We start from the raw sequence: 18,508 nt of genomic DNA, 5'->3' as shown, positions 1-18,508 counted from the left end.
AGATCCATTACACACAGAATCAAACATTTCATGTCCTTATTTACGGTATTTTTAATTGTAATGATTATGGGCTTACATTTAATGAAAACTTAAAATCAGTATCTCAAAAAAATTGAATATAAAAAAAGACCAATTAAAAACAGCATTTTTTAAATATAGAAATGTTGGCCTTCTGAAGGTTGGAGCTTTTTGACTTGAACTACTGGAAATGGACTTTTCCATGATATTCTAATTTGCGAGATGCACCTGTATATAAAAACAATAAACCACTATTGTGTGATTTTCTGGCTTACTTTGATTGGTGTCCTCATCGTTCTCATGTTCAGAGTCTTCGTTGTCCAAACCCAGTTCCAAGATCTCTCGATTCCTACAAATATGGAGAACAAGCACCGTTTAAGCCTCGTGCAGAGTGTTTGTTAACCAGTTACCCTCTACCTTGCAAATGTGTCAAGATACCAGACAAAATCAATTGATCAGTTTCCTTAACGTACCTCTTTCTGTCTATCTGTGGGGTGTCCAGTGTGGTCTGCTGGTTCATGGCCTTGATCCAGTAGATGAGCGCCTGGAAGACGTAGGCCACGTGCTTCAGCGAGCACACGTCCAGCACAGGAAGCACGTCAGAATGCTCGTCGTTGTGCGAGCGCATCAGTGATAAGGCGTAGTTCAGGAAATCGCCCCGTGCCGACATCATGCCTTGGCGAGCCGTCAGCAGAGTGGCTGCTCTCCTGAAACAAATAACAGAACAAGTGAGAAACGTTAGATTATAAATGCATGAACACACTGATATGAAGCTGAGCCGACAACCCAACACAATGTGAATGATTAGATAAGGATTGTAAAAAATTGGCTAAGGATGAAGTATAGTTAAATTTGTGTAAAGGCAACTCAGGTCTTCCAAAAAGACTCATTTTAGCAGAACCTTCTATATAATTTAAAGGATTATTTGCAGTATCTCTGCTTTTGAACATAGTTTCTTGTCAGGAGTGGGTGAGCAGGACTACGTCTTCAGGGCAGACATTCAGCATGCTAACTTCAGGAGAAGGGAAAAAATGTGATAAAGAGAAGCAATAAAAAGGGAAAAAAGTTCAATTTTGTGTGTCTTCTAGGCTGTTATACAAAAAAGTTGATAATGCTATCACTATTTTAAGTAGTTTTTCCCCTTTTTTAACCTATTGCTGCTTCTGTTTGTTTGTTGTTATTTCTTGTCCACTCTGCGTGTACTGTCTTTTTATGTGGGGAAGCCAAAGACAAATTTCCACTTAGATGGATAATAAAGTTAAACTAAAATAAACTAAACTTGCTATGTGGCTCCTTTGAATGAATCAATCAACCAGTAAAACCAAGTAATTGGGAAAAAGAAAAAAGTAATTATTTTACCTGCGTCCTTCCAGAGTGCGCAGGCTGGCCTCCTCTCTGGCGGTCATGCGTTCCCTGCGGGCCGAGTGCTGGGAGGCGTGGAGCGGGTGACTGGGGTGGCCGGGGTCTCCTGCAGACGACAGGGCCGAGCCGTATCGCAGCTGGGCTTCGGTCGAGTCCATGATGGACACCATCCAGTTCCAGGTGGGAATCAGCTTTTCCTCCACATAGTTCTGTGTCAACAAACATTTACTCTTTAGTTTACTACTAGGTGGATTCTTTCAGATAATTTGATGCTGAACAATAACACGATTAACTTTTCTTCAGGTCTAAACACTTAAAGGGATAGTTCAACATTTTGGCAAATTGGCCCATTATCACTACAGTCTTAGGAGTAGGTTTGTTATCTTTAATTGTCGGTGCAAGCAATTTTTTCCCTCATCAAACTCATCAAATACACAATCCAACAACTCCAAAACGCTCTGGTGGACAAGTTGTGACCTGCACATTCACCACGCTATGAGATAATAACGGAACTAACGAGACAAATGCAAAGACTTGACCAAAAACTGCCCCCGACAGGAACGCGCATCAGCGGTTTTGCATGACTTTACCTCTAAAACAACTCTGTCTCGTAACGTTGTGTTATTATCTCATAGCGTGGTGAATGTGCAGGTCACAACTTGTCCACCAGAGCGTTTTGGAGTTGTTGGATTGTGTATTTGATGAGTTTGATGAGGGAAACCAAGAAATCCCATTAGCCTCTGTAGCGTAGCTCTGAGCAGCTCGCGGCTCTGCTCCGCCGTTCTAAAAATAGCTTGCACCGACAATTAAAGGTAACGAACCTACTACTAAGACTATAGGGATTATGGCAATGGGCCAATTTGCCAACATGTTAAACTATCCCTTTAAATTTTAAAACAGAAAAATTATCTATGGAAGCTCTTCTATATTTTATCAGTATTATTATACGCAATGTTACTGTGTCTTACCTGCAGGCTGACTGCATCCTGGTAGGTGAGCTTCACCGCAGCGGGGTACTGCGAGTAGACCAGGTGGTTGTACTTGGGAATTAGACTCATGAGGTCTGAGATCTGCCTGATGACGATGCTGTAGGCGCGGGCCAGGCTGCTGGCAGACGTCAGGTAGCTGCTGGAGTTGCTGGCCTCCAGAGCGGCGGCGGCTGCTGCTGCGCTGGAGCTGATCGCGCTGGAGCGACGCAGGTTGGTGGGGTCGATGTAAATCAGGCCTGTGGAGCTCGCTGTGAAAGAGAGAAGCATTTTTAATTTCAGCGACACCAGTCCTGAGGTTTAAAAAACAAAAACGGTAACACTTTACTTGAATAGGTATTCATAAGATTGACATAACACTGTCATAATCATGACATAACAGCTGTCATAAACATCAATGAATACTTATGACAGCTGTCGTTAAGTGTCATTCAGTAAATTTTTTTAATACAAAGTTGACATTGTTTGAGATGTTTTTGTTCTGATAACTTGACATAAAGACAATTTAAACTGTCATAGCAGACCTAATAGGGCTGTTCGATTAATCGATTTAAAATCGTAATCGCGATTATTTGCCTAGGACGATGTTAAAAACGTGAAATTCTAAAAATCGATTTTTTACTCTAACTAGGGTAATTACGGTAAGCCCCCGTTCATGAATCTGCGCTGCGCTGAATTACCGTAATGACTGCCGCCTCCTTCCTCCCATCACGCTCTCCCACTGCTCTCCCCACACACTGTAAACAAGCATGTCGGCATTCTGCTATGACCAGCGAGGATTTCATTGCCGAAAAGACCAACAGCCCTTTTCCACTACACAGTTACAGGTCTGCTCGGTTCGGCTCGGCCGTCATATCACAGCGGTACTGTGATATGACAAGGATTTTCTAAGTTACAGCTGAGTTCTTCAGCGGGGGCGGGGTCGTCATATAACAGCGGCTACAGCCGTGTCGTCTCGATTACGGACCGCGTGGTTTTCCACACAGACTGTTCAGTGTTTCCCCCAGAAAATGTGTTAGTTATGGTGGTGTCTGTCCTGTTTTGGGGGGGGGGTTCGGCGCGCAGTATAAAGTTTCACGTTTTTAGCCAGATAGATAGACAGATGTGCTTTATATATTGCATATTATTTTGAAAAACTGTTTTGTATTGTGAAACTAGATAGATAGATAGATAGATTTTTTAATTAGACTCTAGGTCCATTTAAAAAGACACAAAATTGTTTGTCATTTAACAAAAAAATCGTAATCGTAAATCGATTTTTGAGAGAAGAAAATCGAGATTTTACTTTTGGGCAAAATCGAACAGCCCTAAGACCTAATTGCCCAGCTTTAAAAATGATGTCAAGTTTTCATAACAAAAACATCTCAAACAATGTCAACTTTGCATCAAAAGTGACATAACTTACCGAATGACACTTAACGACAGCTGTCATAAGTATTCATTGATGTTTATGACAGCTGTTATGTCATGGTTATGACAGTTTTATGTCACTCTTATGAATACCTATTCAAGTAAAGTGTTACCACAAAAACAAACACAATTAGAAATAGAAAAGGCAAAAAACAGCAAAAACAGCAACTGACCAGCTGGTGTGGAGGAGCTGGAGGGGGCGCTACCGGTGGCCCTCTGGCTGGGGGCGTTTCTTACAGCCCACTGCAGGGAACGAGGAGCCTGGGCCGCGCTGTTGGCGTGCGAAGCGCTGGTCGTTCTCTCCAGCGGTTCGTCCAACAGGAACGTTTCCTGGTCGACGTCGTCGCTCTGACTGCTGCTGCTGTCGGAGTCGCTGGAGTCGTTGGACTGGGAGTCATCCTCTGAAAAGAAGGCAGGGACACTGCTGGCACCTTCAGAGAGGAAGAGGGGAGGAGGGGTAAGGAAAGAAGACAAAAGGAGGAAAGTTAAAGGGATTGAGTTTTCATCTCACCCCCTCTCTCTTTTGTCTTTCACATCACATTTTTTTCCCAGGCAGGAGTGCGGGTTAGTGAATCACACCACTACAAGGCCAAACAACACTAACATGATGGTGAAAAGACTGAGGCTTCAGGTCAAACAGCTGCTCTCTCCGGATCAGTTTGTGCTAAATAATAGATGAATTAATAATCATCTGCTTATTTTTTTTTTTTTTTAACAATTTCATTAGAGAGACAGAACAGCAACATTTCAATAGTACTGAATAAAAAACATCATTAGTAGGAACTAGGATTGTCACGATAACCAGAACTTCAGTAGTCGATAACAATAACAGTGAATTTCCAAGATTCGATACTTATTTGATACCACGATTAAAAAATAAATAAAGCAGAACCCATGTTTTTCTAAATTCACTAGGCCTACTTTAGTTAAAAACGAGGAACGAGGTCCGGCTGTGATCACACAACAAACGGACCATGAGTTGTGACTGTAACGAAGACCATCTACTGCTCATATCGGTGCTGACAGGAACGGACATGACACGCCGAGGGCAAAGTTGTATGTCCAGTGCTCACGGTACCAAAAAAAAGAGAAAAAAGCAGCTACCGACGTATATTTTGCGTGTTGGCATCGACTTGGTACCGAAGTATTGGTTCTTGTGACAACCCTAGTAGGAAATACACATTATAAATGACCAAAGAGAGAAAAAAAAAACACCCACACCATTTTGAGAAAGGCTACAAAAGTTGATTAGTTTGTTATTGGGATGAAAGAACAAGACTAAACTCATGATGAGAACAGTAAATGGTTAAAAATGACACAACAACAACGACAGTGAAATGTGAGAAGGGGGACGAACTGAAGGAACTCTCAGCAGGAAACGTGTGTATGCATTTTGCAAATTCACTCTTTGCCCTGACATCTGTATATGCATTGAAGTAAAGAGGAGCTCATACCAAAAATAGGAAATGCCAAGGACACCCTACTGCCTGCAAATGAAATACATTGGGTATTCAGCCAGGGACCATTTTGTCTGCTGTATCATTAGCTCTCCAAACATAAATCCCCCACAATCCAAAATGCCTCTTAAGCACTAGTGACTCTGTAAGAACTGAATTAGTCGGTAACTCAGGGGAAAAGAAAAATAAACCACAGTTCAGCAAAAGAGAAATCCAAATTCTACTCAGTAAGCAGTTGGGAGCCTTACAAACATTTGGAAAGGTTTCAGTGAAAAGGAAGTCAATGAGATAGGCGACCGCATTTCCACAATTTCCACAATTTCCACAAAAAAAACTCAATACAGGACTTTGAAACTCAGGAGAATGCTTCATGACGCGGTTTCTTTTGGAAGAAAAAAATTAAAAACCTGAACTTGAAGAGATTGAAAACAGCTGCCGAGTCGACCAACCTGCTTCGGAGCCAGCGGTTGCTGCCGTGACAACACTCCTGCGGCCACTGGCGTTATCCTGATTGCTGTGGTTACTTTCGCTGTCGCTCTCCGTCTCGGCCGCTGCCAGCAGATCGAGCTCCATGTCGCTTCCTGAGAGGCAGAAACAAAGACAAACCGTTGTGTTTCAACTCACGGCCACGATGTGTTTTCAGGATCAAATTCGGGATGTCACGATTACTTGTTTTCACGATTAATCGCGGTATTAAAACAATTATTTAATCATAAAGGTTCCTAAATACCGTCACTTTCCAAAAAAGATTATGTCTGAACCATGTCGGCAGATCAGTGCAACATGCAGAGAATGTAAACAAAGTTACACAACGTAAAGTTTGGCAGAGGAAGACTTATTCCCTCCAAACAAACGTATTAAGTCGATGTCCATTAATGCTGTAATGAAATAGCGGCGAAAGGAGGAAATATGTCTGATATGAATCATCGCCTGCGGGAAAACCACCTGGCTTTGTACGCCAAAGTAAAAGGTAAATACACAATAACTGGGTTAAATAACGTTACTGTCAATTTACCTGACGTAACACTGAATTGGTAGACATTTAAATGTTAGCGCGTCATTTGTAAGTACAGTTTGTAAAAAAACGACAAAGAAAAACTTCAAACATTTGAATACTTGGATAGGATTAACAATTGGTCCTATATTAAAAAGATACTTTAAGTATTTAGTTTATATAATTAGTAATGCAGTTATATTTTCACTATATTTGATTTTACACATTGATAGTGTTGTAAAATTATTTAATTAGTAAAATAATCGTAAGAATTGTGATTATTTCTCTGACAATAATCGTACCAAGAAAATCTATAATCGTGACATCCCTAGATCAAATATATTACTCGTCAACTAATTTCCATAAAAAAAGGGGCCGTGTCTCACCATCCTCGTCGTGTTCATCGTGCTGTCCTTCTGCCTCAGCGTTCTCCTCTCCTTGTTCCTCTTGGTCGTCATGATGGTCTTCCTCCCCTGCTACTCCCTCTACAACCTCAACCTGAAAGACAAAGCAATCAGATCTTAATAAGACTTATGAGGCATGAAAGACTTCAAATGAGCTCTAAAACTAAAATGTTAACAGGAGGAAACTAAAAGACATTCATCAAGATGTAAATCCTGCAAATCAAATAACAAACAGTTTGAGTCTGAATTCCTTGCGTACAAAGTTCATTATGAGTTTATAATGAGGCTCCCCACCTCTTCCACATCTGCTGATACGATGTCATCCTGCTCCTCGTCTCTTCCTCTGACAGGCTGGGACTGGCTGCTGCGTCGAGGCTGGGGGTTCCTGATGATATAAGAGGCAGCTGTCTGACTGGAGCTGGAGAGGGAAAAAAAAGCACCACAAGTCTTTATTTCCAGTGAATAAGAAAAATCAAGCACCCCCTTTACTTCTAATTCCTTCTATTTACAGCAAACTCTAGTGAATGAATCAATGATTTGAAAACCCTCAAGTCTTTTCGTCATCGCATTTCACTTCACTTCATTCAATACAAGCCAAAAAAAGAAAGAAAAACTACCACAAGACTCGAGCTGACAGCAAAATGAAGGATTGTAACCAACATGTAACCAACCTGCTGGACTGGTCAGGTGAGGGTCTTGGGGGCAGAGGTTCGACAGAGAAGAGCTCCTCGCTGCCCTGAACAGCATCGATGCTGGTGCTGGCCAAAGTGAAGGGAGCCGTCGGCCTCGCGATGCCCATTCGAACTGGAACAATCAGTGACTCGGCTACGTTGCACAGCTCTTCCACAGCGTAGGGTAAGAGAGCCTGAAAGACCCGTCGACACTTCCCAATGGGCTGGGGGATGAAGTTACTACAAGGAGGAAAGGTGGAGAATAATTGTTTGAATTGTTAGAATAAAAGATAGATCCATGATGACTTCAATTACAATCAGTTCCCTTGTTGAGCCTATGCCCGAAATTGTACATAAACCGTTAAAGGGATACTTCACCCAAAATCGATAGCTACTGCTACAACAAGGCTAAAAACAGAGATCAAATTAATTTTTCCCAAACAACTTTTTCATGTGGCGGCTTCAGGACACTTGGGTCAGTACGGACGAGCAGTATGGAGGTATTTGGATGTTTCATAGTGTGCGTTTTGGGCAATTCCAAAGTGAACTCTATCTGCCGCCATTATATGAAAATCCGTTGCCAGCTGGACCCCCCCTGAACTCCAAAACGATTTTGATGACTCTCCAAGCCCTTCCTTGGTATGACGTTGAGTAGATGATGTTGAATTATTGATTTTGGGTGAAGTATCCCTTTAATGTTTTATGTTCTTACTTTTTCTTCTTGGAAGAAGCCATCTCCACGCTAAGGATGACAAACACCCGAGCTACAGAGCGAAGGAACCTCCTGGTGACGTTGACCGCCTCCTCTCTCCGGCCAGGAGTATACTTGTTCTGCAGCTCCTTCACCAGTGTGCCCAGTAATGTGTCTATGAACTATAATAAAAATAAATAAAAAATAAAAACACCCATGAATGACCAAATTACCAAACTGCAGAAGACACAAAATATTTAGGTGTTATCATTCAGTGTTACTGGTTTGAATACGTTAAAACCAGAGAAACCAGAGTCACTGACTGGACTTACAGTGATATCAGGAGCACACTTGACAATGAGGCAGTGGGTGAAACAGTCAAGGCGAATGGTGCCACTCTGCTGGTTCAAGTAGACCTGCTCTTCAGGCAAGAGGTGGGCAATTCTGCTGCTGGCACTGAGTCTAGGAAAGAGGAAAAATTAATAAAGACGTCAAAACAGAGTCTGATTTAACTGTAACACTGTTTGGAAATCAATGGAAAATACAATTATAGGTCACTTTTGGATGATATCAAGTCATTCAATGAGTTCTGTGTCAACATCAGGTAAGTTTATTTAAAGTAAGCTTGTTTATGACTAGTTAGAAATGACTTATGTGGATAAACCAACTAGAATAATGTTTCTGGAAAAATACTGTTAACGCTGGGGTTGTTTTTGCTGGTTGTGATACTTACGGGTCTTTATTTTCCTGAGAACCAAACATGATCATCGACTTGAGGGCGTTCCAGTCCTGCAGAACCCGCTCCAGAGCCAACTGAGCGAAGCGGGGAGGTTCTAGATCATGGTCTGGCATATCAGAGTCTGAAAGGGAAGGAAAGACAAATAATGTTTTTTAAAAAAATCCACAGGCACAATCTCCAATTACTGTGCATAAACTGCTTTGTCTGTCCTGGTGGTTTAAAAGTGGATGAAATGAGAGTGCGATGATGATGATGGACCTCACCCTCTGCATTAGCAGCCTTGCGGTTCCTGTCTTCTCTGATGCGTGGTGGTCTGTACTGACAGTGCTCGACGCTCTGCCTGGCAACAGTCTGGACCAGGAACAGTAATATATGCTCCCCCCTGCGGGTGGAGACGCATCGGTCAGACATTTCTACTCACAAAAATGTGAAGTATCCTCTTTAAAGGGATAGTTCACCCAAAATTGAAATTTCACTCATTATCTACTCATCCTCATGTCGACTAAGGGCTGGGAGAAGTTTCAGAGTTATCCGTGGCTTCTCTGAGTTACAGGGGGTCTCGGCGTAGCAGTGCATGTCCATATAAGGGTTGCAAATGGATACCAACTGTCTTCGTAACAAAAAGACACACCAAAGAACATCCAAATACCTCCATGCTGCTCGTATGTAATGTCCGTCTTGTATTGAAGCCCCTAAAAAAAATTAAATAAGTCTATATTTCAAGCTTGTTTGTAGCGGAAGCTCCTCTTCCCAGTTCGTCAAATTTGGACGAACCGGGAAGAGGAGCTTCGAGAAGCTTCCGCTACAAAACAAGCTTGAAATATAGACTTATTTAATTTTTTTCGGGATAATTTCGCTTTTCGGGGCTTCAATACAAGACGGACATTAAATACGAGCAGCATGGAGGTATTTGGATGTTTTTTGGTGTGTCTTTTTGTTACGAAGACAGTTGGTATCCATTTGCAACCGTTATATGGACATGCAGTGCTACGCCGAGACCCCCTGTAACTCAGAGAAGCCACAGATAACTCTGAAACTTCTCCCAGCCCTTAGTCGACATGAGGGTGAGTAGATAATGAGTGAAATTTCAATTCTGGGGCGAACTATCCCTTTAATAAAAGGCTTTACACACTAGCTAACGTGAAGTTGAGGTGATATAGACCCGTACAGACAGTTTAGGAGTCTCACCTGCTGTTTGGTGTTGTGACCAGGTTGGTGGCTGTGAGTAACCGGTACAGCAGGTCCAGACGAGCAGCCTTCTGGCCGGCGATCAGTGTTTTACACTTGCATTTCTCCCAACAGTCGCAGTACGCTGTGGGAGAGGTCCTCTTCAGCCTGGGAGATAAACAGAGTAACATAACGTATGATTAGAAATGTGTCCTAGTTTTAAAAAAAAAAAACAGGTGAGGCGAAGCAACAATGTGAAACCTCCTTTTTTTTTTTTTTTTACAAGGATGAAACAAGGCCACACTCCAAACTAGGACTTACTTGCAGTCGTGTCCTTTGTGACACACCCGGGCACACTCGGTGCAGCAGCAGAGGGACTCCAGCAGGCCACAGGTTCGACACTCAAAGATATCCTGCAGACAAAGTCGGGTCAGTGTTTCAACTCCAAAGTGAAGCTGAAGAGTTTCTACACACAAAACTGTCCTTAAAATGAGTGAGGTTCCTCTACCTATGGAGCTACGGAGGTTGGTCTGATGGAGGGTCCAAAACTAACACTCGCCACTTACGGGTGGACTTTGTCTCTAGCTGGTAAATTTTTAAGACCACTCCCCACTCTGGCACGTTATTTTTTGGCTGTTAGTATGTTATTTTCTTTTCTTTTCAATGATCCTCGTTACACATTTATTGCTGATAATGAAAAACATCAACCAATATTACATATACTGTACATCCATAATTATTATAATGGCTAATTAAAGAATACTTATTTTTACACTTACATATCATAAATTAGAAGTGTAACTAAAAAAAAAAAAAGGATTTTCACACCTATTTTGAATTTTACTTGAATACAAATACCGGATGCTCTGCACACTCCTAATTGCTAGTATTAGTGCATATTATTAAGATGGTTGATTGAGAATCGCATATAAGTCCCAAATGACATGTTAAATAATACTGATAGCAATTTACAACACTTAAAAACTATTTTTAATTGGTTGGCTGGTAAAAAGTTGAACCCTGCTCTGATGTGTATATTATACTCATGTACTAGTTTATTCTGCGGCTCAAATTTAGCAAGCAACAATAATTAAGTAAAAAAAAATCCTATCTTCTATTTTCCAGGCGTAGTTCGTGGTCAGTTACATAACTGGCTCTTGAAACACGAACACATTGAATGACATACACTAACTAACTGACAACCTTGTACACGGCTCAGGCAACAAAACACTTGACCTTTTCAACTGCCGGGTGCTTTTTCTCTAGAAACTCTTCACTGTAATGATATCCTCTGGGGCTGACCTGGTTAATGTGCTCAGCTCCAGTCCAAGTGAAACTGCAGGTGTCATTGCAGCAGAGAACATACAGGGGCGAATCATCTGGGTTGGTCCCTGAGGGGCAAATCATTTCCATGAACACCGAATCTGCATCCTCCTTCTCGGTAATGCCCGGGTCGCCCACTGTGTTCGAGACAATTAAAGGAACAAAAGGGGGGTTGGAGGGGGGAACACGGGAAATGTGAGTTACAACATGATAGTTAGCTGTTGCAGGCAGGGAAGGAAAAAAAATAGGTCAGGATTCACATAACTCGTGGATAAGATCCAAATGTTCCAGCTGTTACCTAACCAGATAAAATTACATCAGATTTACAATAAAACACACTGCTTTCTCAGAATTTATTCTCTGAGGAGGCAACTGGTTGTTCACAGAAACTTCATTTCTTTCCCCGTGTGCACATTATAAACACATATAATGGGTTTATGTTAACAATATTAGACATTTAAAGGGATAGTTAAACATTTTGGCAAATTGGCCCATTGCCATAATCCCTATGGTTTTAGGAGTAAGTTTGTTACCTTTATTTGTCAGTGCAAGCTATTTTTAAAACGGCGGAGCAGAGCCGTGAGCTGCTCAGAGCTATACGCTACGGAGGCTCATGGGATTTCTTGGTTTCCCTCATCAAACTAGAGGTAAATTCATGCAAAAACGTTGATGCACGTTCCCATCGTGGGCAGTTTTTCAGCAAGCAGTCTCTGCATTTACCTCAAAAACAATCATAATGTTTCGTTATTATCTCATAGCGTGGTGAATGTGCAGGTCACAACTTGTCCACCAGAGCGTTTTGGAGTTGTTGGATTGTGTATTTGATGAGGGAAATCAAGAAATCCCACTAGCCTCCGTAGCGTAGCTCTGAGTATGACCCTACTCCTAAAACTCTAGGGATTATGGCAATGGGTCGATTTGCCAAAATGTTGAACTATCCCTTTAAGTGCAGTCTCCCTTCAAATACCAGCCCACCCTGCAGCAGTATGCAGACAGCTGACCTATTAACTTACCCTTGGCCATTTTCTGTGCAGCCTCCAATACAGTAATAGCCGCTGGGTAGGCTCTCCCACTGACCGCCAGCATGAATGGAGTCATTCCACGGGCATCCCTGGCGATTAACAACAGCAACAACAATGTGTAAGAGCACTTAAGAGAGACAGATAGGCAGATAAACCGGTAATGTGCAGTATATCAATAAATGTGCTTTTACAGCGATAAAGAATCATACTTTGCAGACAGCAGCTCCCGGAGGTGTGGCCTCAGAACGACACTGTCACACATCAGCTTTAGGATGAGGTGAGCGTTGGCCTTCCTGTCTTTAGATTCAACCACAGATGGCTCAGTGGACGGCCCTGCTCACACAGAGAACATGTCAAATATTTGTACAACCCACAACTGAACTTCATGTCATCACTTGCTCCTCCTCCTCCTCCTCCAACAGTGAAGACTTTGTTACCTGCGATGGTGGAGGTGCTGGGTCCCTGGCTGGTCCCAGTGGAGGCAGTGGTGAGTGAACCCACAGCTGGTGCTAGAATGAAGTCAATGTCACCATCTGTTGATAGAATAATAGTGGGGGGGGGGGGGGGGGGGGGGGGGGGGGAAACAACTTAGATAGTCCATAGATGGCACTGACTTTGACACATCACTGCAAAGTTAAAGAAGCAAAACTAAAGAAATAAGTGTTCACCAACGTTACAAGACAGAGTTGTTTTCGAGGTAAATTCATGCAAAACTGCTCATGCGCGTTCCCTTCAAAGGCAGTTTTTCGGTAAGCCGTCTCTGCATTTGCCTCAAAAACAACAAACTCTGTCTCATAACGTTCTGTTATTATCTCATAGCATGGTGAATGTGCAGGTCACAACTTGTCCATGAGAGCGTTTTTGAGTTGTTGGATTGTGTATTTAGATTTCGTTTCGATGAGGGAAACCAAGAAATCCCATTAGCCTCCGTAGCGTAGCTCTGAGCAGCTCGCAGCTCTGCTCCGCCGTTCTAAAAATAGCTTGCACCGACAATTAAAGGTAATGAACCTACTCCTAAAACTATAGGGATTATGGCAATGGCCCAATTTGCCAAAATGTTGAACTATCCCTTTAACATATACATTCACTGAGTTGTTTATTTATTCACTTGCACAATTTTAATTCCTGTTTAAATTCTCAAGGACAATGATCAATCAAATTATCCATAATCAGTCTTGTTCGGATGCACTGACCAGGATCCATGGGCGGGGGGTCGGGGACCCAGCTCGGTGGGGCAATGGGTGGAGACACGGGGTCCTGATGGTCACTGGACGACGGGCCGGACTCGTGCCGACCAAGACCCGCTGCTCTCAGAGACCTCCGCATCATTTCCCTCAGACGAAGCCTGGATGTAGAGCAAGGCACGAACATTAAAATCAAATCGCCACACTGGTGTTTTGATATTAAAGGAAAACACTATCAGTAGCAAAGAGATTCTTGTATGGGTTTTTATTTTTGACATTTGTATTTTTCTGTATAGACTATTCTGCCCAAAAAAAAAAGCACACAAATGGTTATTTACCCTCTGCTGCTGGAGGAGCCGGTCCTATTTCCAGAGCTGTTGCTTGAAACCACAGAGATAGCATTGGCAATCGCCTCCACAGCAGACAGGCGCTCTGCAAATGTGTTTCTCTCCGACCTTTCTGCTTCTGAAATAACAGCATTGTCACTTAGCTTGGAGAATGGGAGTCAGGAGAAGCAGGTTATTAAACTGTTACAGGTGAGCACACTTCGGGCTGGAACAGCGCGGTGAGAAAAAGTAATTTTCTTTCACAGTTCTGTTTCATAATAATGAAAAAAAAAAAAAAAAAAAAGGCAAAGTCTAAAACTGAGACACATTGGGAAGAAAAATGTAAATGTATCCAGGAAAAAAATAAAAAAGGTAATATGACTTTCTGTGCAGGCGCAGCTCCCGGAGAGAATATAATATCGACTGACTGATAACAGCAGCTTACCCTCCTCCTCTTTGGTCTCCTTATTACTGACGGGGAAGCAGACGGAGACGGCGGCGTGGAGGATGTTGCGGTTTCCGTCGCAGCGGTGGCCCAGAAGTGCTCCGAGGGCCTGGTTGCCCTGATCCAACAGGAAGGCCTGCTCAAGGTTCACCAGGTACTGTCGACACGCCTCGTAGTCACAACGCAGCACATGCTGCATTAGTGTCTGTTTCTGAAGAAGAAGAAGAAACGGGAAGAGTGAGTGTCAGTAATGTTTACTCATTTGCATGTCTATAAAGTTTCACTTTGACATGAACAGACTTGCATTTCAGTTTCAGTCATATTTTTGGTTAGAAACATAATTACAACATAGACATAGGTGATTAAGTAAATACTAAAAGAGACTTTTTGTTCAGTCTTCTATACATAATATTCATGAGGTAATTTCTCTTTACCTCTACAGCCATAATAATAATAGCAGCTTTCTTTTTAATGGTGGAGTTGGAGGGGAGATTGGCCAGAGAGTGAACTCCCATCCCAAGGCTGTTTATTGGTGGTAGGTCCAACCAATCAGGATCTCGAATTCCACCCATGCAGTCTTTGGCCATTGGGTAGATTGTGCCATTTCCATCTCGGAGGATGATGGGAGACTCCTGGAGGGGAAAAAAATAATTATATTTTTATAAAAAAAAGGCACACAAATGAAGAATCTACCAGATGCTGTCGTCTTTATCTGCAACAACAATGTCGGCAGTTCGGCATCCTACCTGTCCTGCAGTGAAGATGGCCACGTTGCGCTCACTCTGCCCCAAGAAGGCCAAGTTACTGGTAGGGAAGTTATTCTCCTGCTCAGCTTTGCCTGTGGCCAGGTCAAAGATACAGTACCTTACCCAGTTACCAGTTTTCAGCACTGCGTGGACTCCTGGACGGTAGAGAGATGTTTAAGAGTTAGATATATAGATATACATAAATACAAATCAATAAATAAATTGATTCATTATATAAAAGTACAGACAGATGGAAATGAAATAAAACAAAAGACGAACCTTTGGAGTCAACATTCACAGCCAGAATCTCAGCCTTTTCTGGGATGCAAAGCTTTTTCGGTGTGCGCTGAAAACAATCGGGAACTTTAGGAGTCCCACCGGTTTTGACCACCTGTCCGGAACAGATTGAACGAGACAAAAAAAAAAAAAGTCAGTGAATGTCAACGTCATGCTCACACCTGCACAAAATCACATTATGCGGTTATCGACGCTGAAATGAGGGCACGAAACATCGGCTCCGGTGTCTGTACCTGCAGCTCGTCTATTCTAAGGAGCCTACAGTCCTGCAACAGCGACGACGGGTCCGAGTCAGTGGGAGCTGCGGCGCTCTGGTTACTCATGCTGCTTGATGTCCCTGGAAATTTCACAGCAACATATGCGCCATCCACTTTCAGCACCTAGGAGAGAATATATAAAAAAGGCATCATCAAGTTGTGAAACTGAGATGTAATGACTTAGAAACAACAAAGACATACACAGTGTGAATAAATGACCTTATTTACATTACATATCATCACATTTTAATATATTATCATATTTTCAGATGCACCCACCTTTCCCACGGGTACGTTTTTAACATCCTCCACAAACACCACCTCCCTGAGGGGCCACTGCTCCTCATTCACCTTCTCTTCCTCTTTGGGAGCCGGGGTTGAACGCCTTCGCTCTGAAAGTAATACAGCACATTTATTAAGTCCTCTGATCGTGGCATAATCAAATAAGACACATCTGAATTATTTACAAGTGCAGAGTTGGGAAAGATTCAGAAATATATAAATGTATATACACACACGACTGATTCAGGGTTGTATATAAAATACTGCAGAGCAGGTGATTGCAATTTTTGTGCGGTATAGGGGGAATGAATTATCAACACAGACAGCGAGCTGCATGGTTCATATGATAAGTCAACTAAATGTACCACAGTATACACTCTGAGCTGCTGGCCACACTTCCTTTACAGGGAAACAGGCGGCGGGGAGGAGGGGTGAGAGTTGGAGGGTGCTGATAAAAGCCTGTGCACCATCTGTTTCAAAGTCAAAGGGCTAATGAGAGCACAGAGTGAGTATGAAATTGGTTCTGTGCCTGGGAGATAGAGAGGAAAGTCAAGACTTCAGCGCGGAGGAGAGAGCGAGAGGTTAAGAGGCGAGAGAGAGTGGAGAAGACGACTTACTGTAGGGCAGTGAGGCGCTGCTAGCAATGGAGGAGGTATCGCTGCAGGTAGAAGCTGGGGAAGGAGGAGGACCCATCTCGGTCTTCACCAGCTCTGGTTTACTTTCAGTCCTATGGTGTAAGACAAAGACAGTGAGATCAGTCTAAACTATCAGTTCCAAATATTTACAGATTTTTTTTTTTGGCAAAATGAGGTAATACTGACTTGATTTCCTGGGTCTTAGTCGTCTTCTCCATGTTCTTGAGGCTCTCTGGTGAGCGCAGCTGGAACCTGCAGCTGTCGTTCATGTTCCAGACAGACTCCAAAAGGACGCCCACTTTGGGGATCCCAGCACTGACAGAAAAGGCCACTGCACCGGCATGGTAGAGGGGGTTATTCCTCAGGCACACCTACGGAAAGAACCGGTACATTCTTTAGTTAGCAGCAAGAAATGTGGGTAACCCTTTCATTTTCAGGCCATTAATTATGTGATGTCAAGTAATATCCAAGAAATAACAATTAATTGCGTTATACTGTCTAGAAATAGCCTGGAAATAACGGTCAATTTCATAGTAATGTCGAGAAATATAGCCAAGAAATAACGATTGATGGCATAGAAATAGCCAGAAATAACAGTCGACTGCAAAGACTTGGTGGAGAAAAATTCAGTCCTTTCCCACAAAATTGAAAGAGTGTAATCTTTTGCCTTTATGAAAAACATGACATTAGTATGAATCATTATTTCTAGGTTGTTTCTTGACATTACGATGCAATTAATTGTTATTTTTTGGCTATTTCTTGACATTATCACGTAATTAACATCCTGTCAATTAAAGGGCTACCGAAATGTGTTTTACACCAACTGCAAAGACTTCAATACGGAGGTCTTGTCATATAAAAAGTGACAAAATAGCATCTCTGACCTGTGTTCCCACGGTGATGTTGGGTATCGAGGAGATGCCAGCGCTGGACTTTGGCTTTTTGTTCTTGGCTCTGGCCTTTTCAAGCATCTTCTTCCGTTGACTAAAAGGCACAACGCCCCTGCAGCAGACAAACACAAGCAGTGAGGTGTCAGCAACACAACACAACACTGACATTCATACTTTGCCCTGACATGAAAAACTGCTGTCACTTTGTGTTGACAAAGACATCACTTCTGCATTGCTTGTTAAATGTTTAATGTCAAGGATACTTTCACATTGTTTGCTTCAGGCTCCCATTGTGTATTCAGGCAGGAGCACAGTAGACAAAGAGAGAGACAGTAAAGCTGAATCTTCTTTGCTCACTGGAAAATGCGCACAAGCTGATTCTTACAATTAGGAGGTCTTAAATCAGGTCAATCAATCTATAACAGTGGAAAGATTAACTATCAAAATGCAAAACTGACACAATACAGACTGAAAAGCCCTGTTTGTTGTCAAGACATACCCTTTCCTAAACAATCCTGTGATTGAATATTACACTGTTATCACACTTTGCAAGATGACAATGCCAATGTTATTGTTAAAAATGTGGATTTATTTATAATTTCACACAGTTTTATAGAAAAAAACTTTCTCCTCACCACCAATAGAGGCTATTCTCCAGCTGTGCACATGTGTAGAGTGCACAGCAGTGCAGTGACACCATGCGTTCCCCCTGCAGCTCGGGGAAAGCCTGAGCACTGTGCTCCAGCTTAGAGGCCACTGTGCTCAGTGTGTCATCCACCCAGGTCGCCACCTATACAGCACACACACACACACACACACACACAAACAAACACGTGAGTTAATGAACAACTCATTGAAAACATGTCAGTGACGTTCACAGTATTTACTCAATCACACCCTAGGCTTGATGCTATGAATAAAGCACATTCTTATGTCAAAAGGAGAGATCCTCATCATCATCATCTACCTTGTTGGTTTCTGTAGCAACGGTGGCTCTGATGCTATTGGCCGACAACAAGGTGATTTTCTCGTTGGCCAGGCCCAGGAAGGAGACACGTGGGTGATGGATGGAGGGGTTCTGTGCGCTCCTGTACGGTTCAGGTTCGCTCCACTTCCACTGATAGAGCTCTCCTTTGGAGCTGACGGCCACCAGCTCTGAGAACATGGCCCCGATGCTCACAAACTTCACACCGTCCTGGAAA

General features: G+C 42.6%; 1 protein-coding gene across 6 annotated transcripts in view; it reads right to left on the bottom strand.

Annotated features, from left to right (window-relative positions):
• ubr5 (ubiquitin protein ligase E3 component n-recognin 5) overlaps positions 1 to 18,508 on the bottom strand; it is a 38,506-nt gene that overhangs the window by 9,582 nt on the left and 10,416 nt on the right. For all 6 annotated transcript variants that reach the window (XM_083988886.1, XM_083988887.1, XM_083988889.1 and 3 more), the window contains 32 exons: positions 18,274 to 18,501; positions 17,942 to 18,096; positions 17,301 to 17,418; positions 16,603 to 16,787; positions 16,399 to 16,508; positions 15,779 to 15,891; positions 15,476 to 15,622; positions 15,225 to 15,336; positions 14,946 to 15,100; positions 14,634 to 14,831; positions 14,200 to 14,410; positions 13,767 to 13,893; positions 13,438 to 13,589; positions 12,682 to 12,777; positions 12,454 to 12,577; positions 12,236 to 12,333; positions 11,202 to 11,359; positions 10,221 to 10,312; positions 9,921 to 10,067; positions 8,996 to 9,114; positions 8,727 to 8,853; positions 8,326 to 8,455; positions 8,015 to 8,175; positions 7,303 to 7,542; positions 6,926 to 7,049; positions 6,614 to 6,725; positions 5,683 to 5,814; positions 3,950 to 4,207; positions 2,349 to 2,617; positions 1,378 to 1,589; positions 492 to 725; positions 294 to 367 (listed from right to left, as the gene is read on the bottom strand). In XM_083988886.1, the coding sequence (XP_083845012.1) occupies positions 294 to 367; positions 492 to 725; positions 1,378 to 1,589; positions 2,349 to 2,617; positions 3,950 to 4,207; positions 5,683 to 5,814; positions 6,614 to 6,725; positions 6,926 to 7,049; positions 7,303 to 7,542; positions 8,015 to 8,175; positions 8,326 to 8,455; positions 8,727 to 8,853; positions 8,996 to 9,114; positions 9,921 to 10,067; positions 10,221 to 10,312; positions 11,202 to 11,359; positions 12,236 to 12,333; positions 12,454 to 12,577; positions 12,682 to 12,777; positions 13,438 to 13,589; positions 13,767 to 13,893; positions 14,200 to 14,410; positions 14,634 to 14,831; positions 14,946 to 15,100; positions 15,225 to 15,336; positions 15,476 to 15,622; positions 15,779 to 15,891; positions 16,399 to 16,508; positions 16,603 to 16,787; positions 17,301 to 17,418; positions 17,942 to 18,096; positions 18,274 to 18,501 (4,918 nt within the window). The remainder of the gene's footprint in view (positions 1 to 293; positions 368 to 491; positions 726 to 1,377; positions 1,590 to 2,348; positions 2,618 to 3,949; positions 4,208 to 5,682; positions 5,815 to 6,613; positions 6,726 to 6,925; positions 7,050 to 7,302; positions 7,543 to 8,014; positions 8,176 to 8,325; positions 8,456 to 8,726; positions 8,854 to 8,995; positions 9,115 to 9,920; positions 10,068 to 10,220; positions 10,313 to 11,201; positions 11,360 to 12,235; positions 12,334 to 12,453; positions 12,578 to 12,681; positions 12,778 to 13,437; positions 13,590 to 13,766; positions 13,894 to 14,199; positions 14,411 to 14,633; positions 14,832 to 14,945; positions 15,101 to 15,224; positions 15,337 to 15,475; positions 15,623 to 15,778; positions 15,892 to 16,398; positions 16,509 to 16,602; positions 16,788 to 17,300; positions 17,419 to 17,941; positions 18,097 to 18,273; positions 18,502 to 18,508) is intronic.

Source organism: Trachurus trachurus (assembly GCF_905171665.1).
Source record: "Trachurus trachurus genome assembly, chromosome: 16".
Taxonomy (NCBI): Eukaryota; Metazoa; Chordata; class Actinopteri; order Carangiformes; family Carangidae; genus Trachurus; species Trachurus trachurus.
Note: the sequence above shows the minus strand (reverse complement) of the source record. Positions and strands in the feature narration are given on the sequence as shown.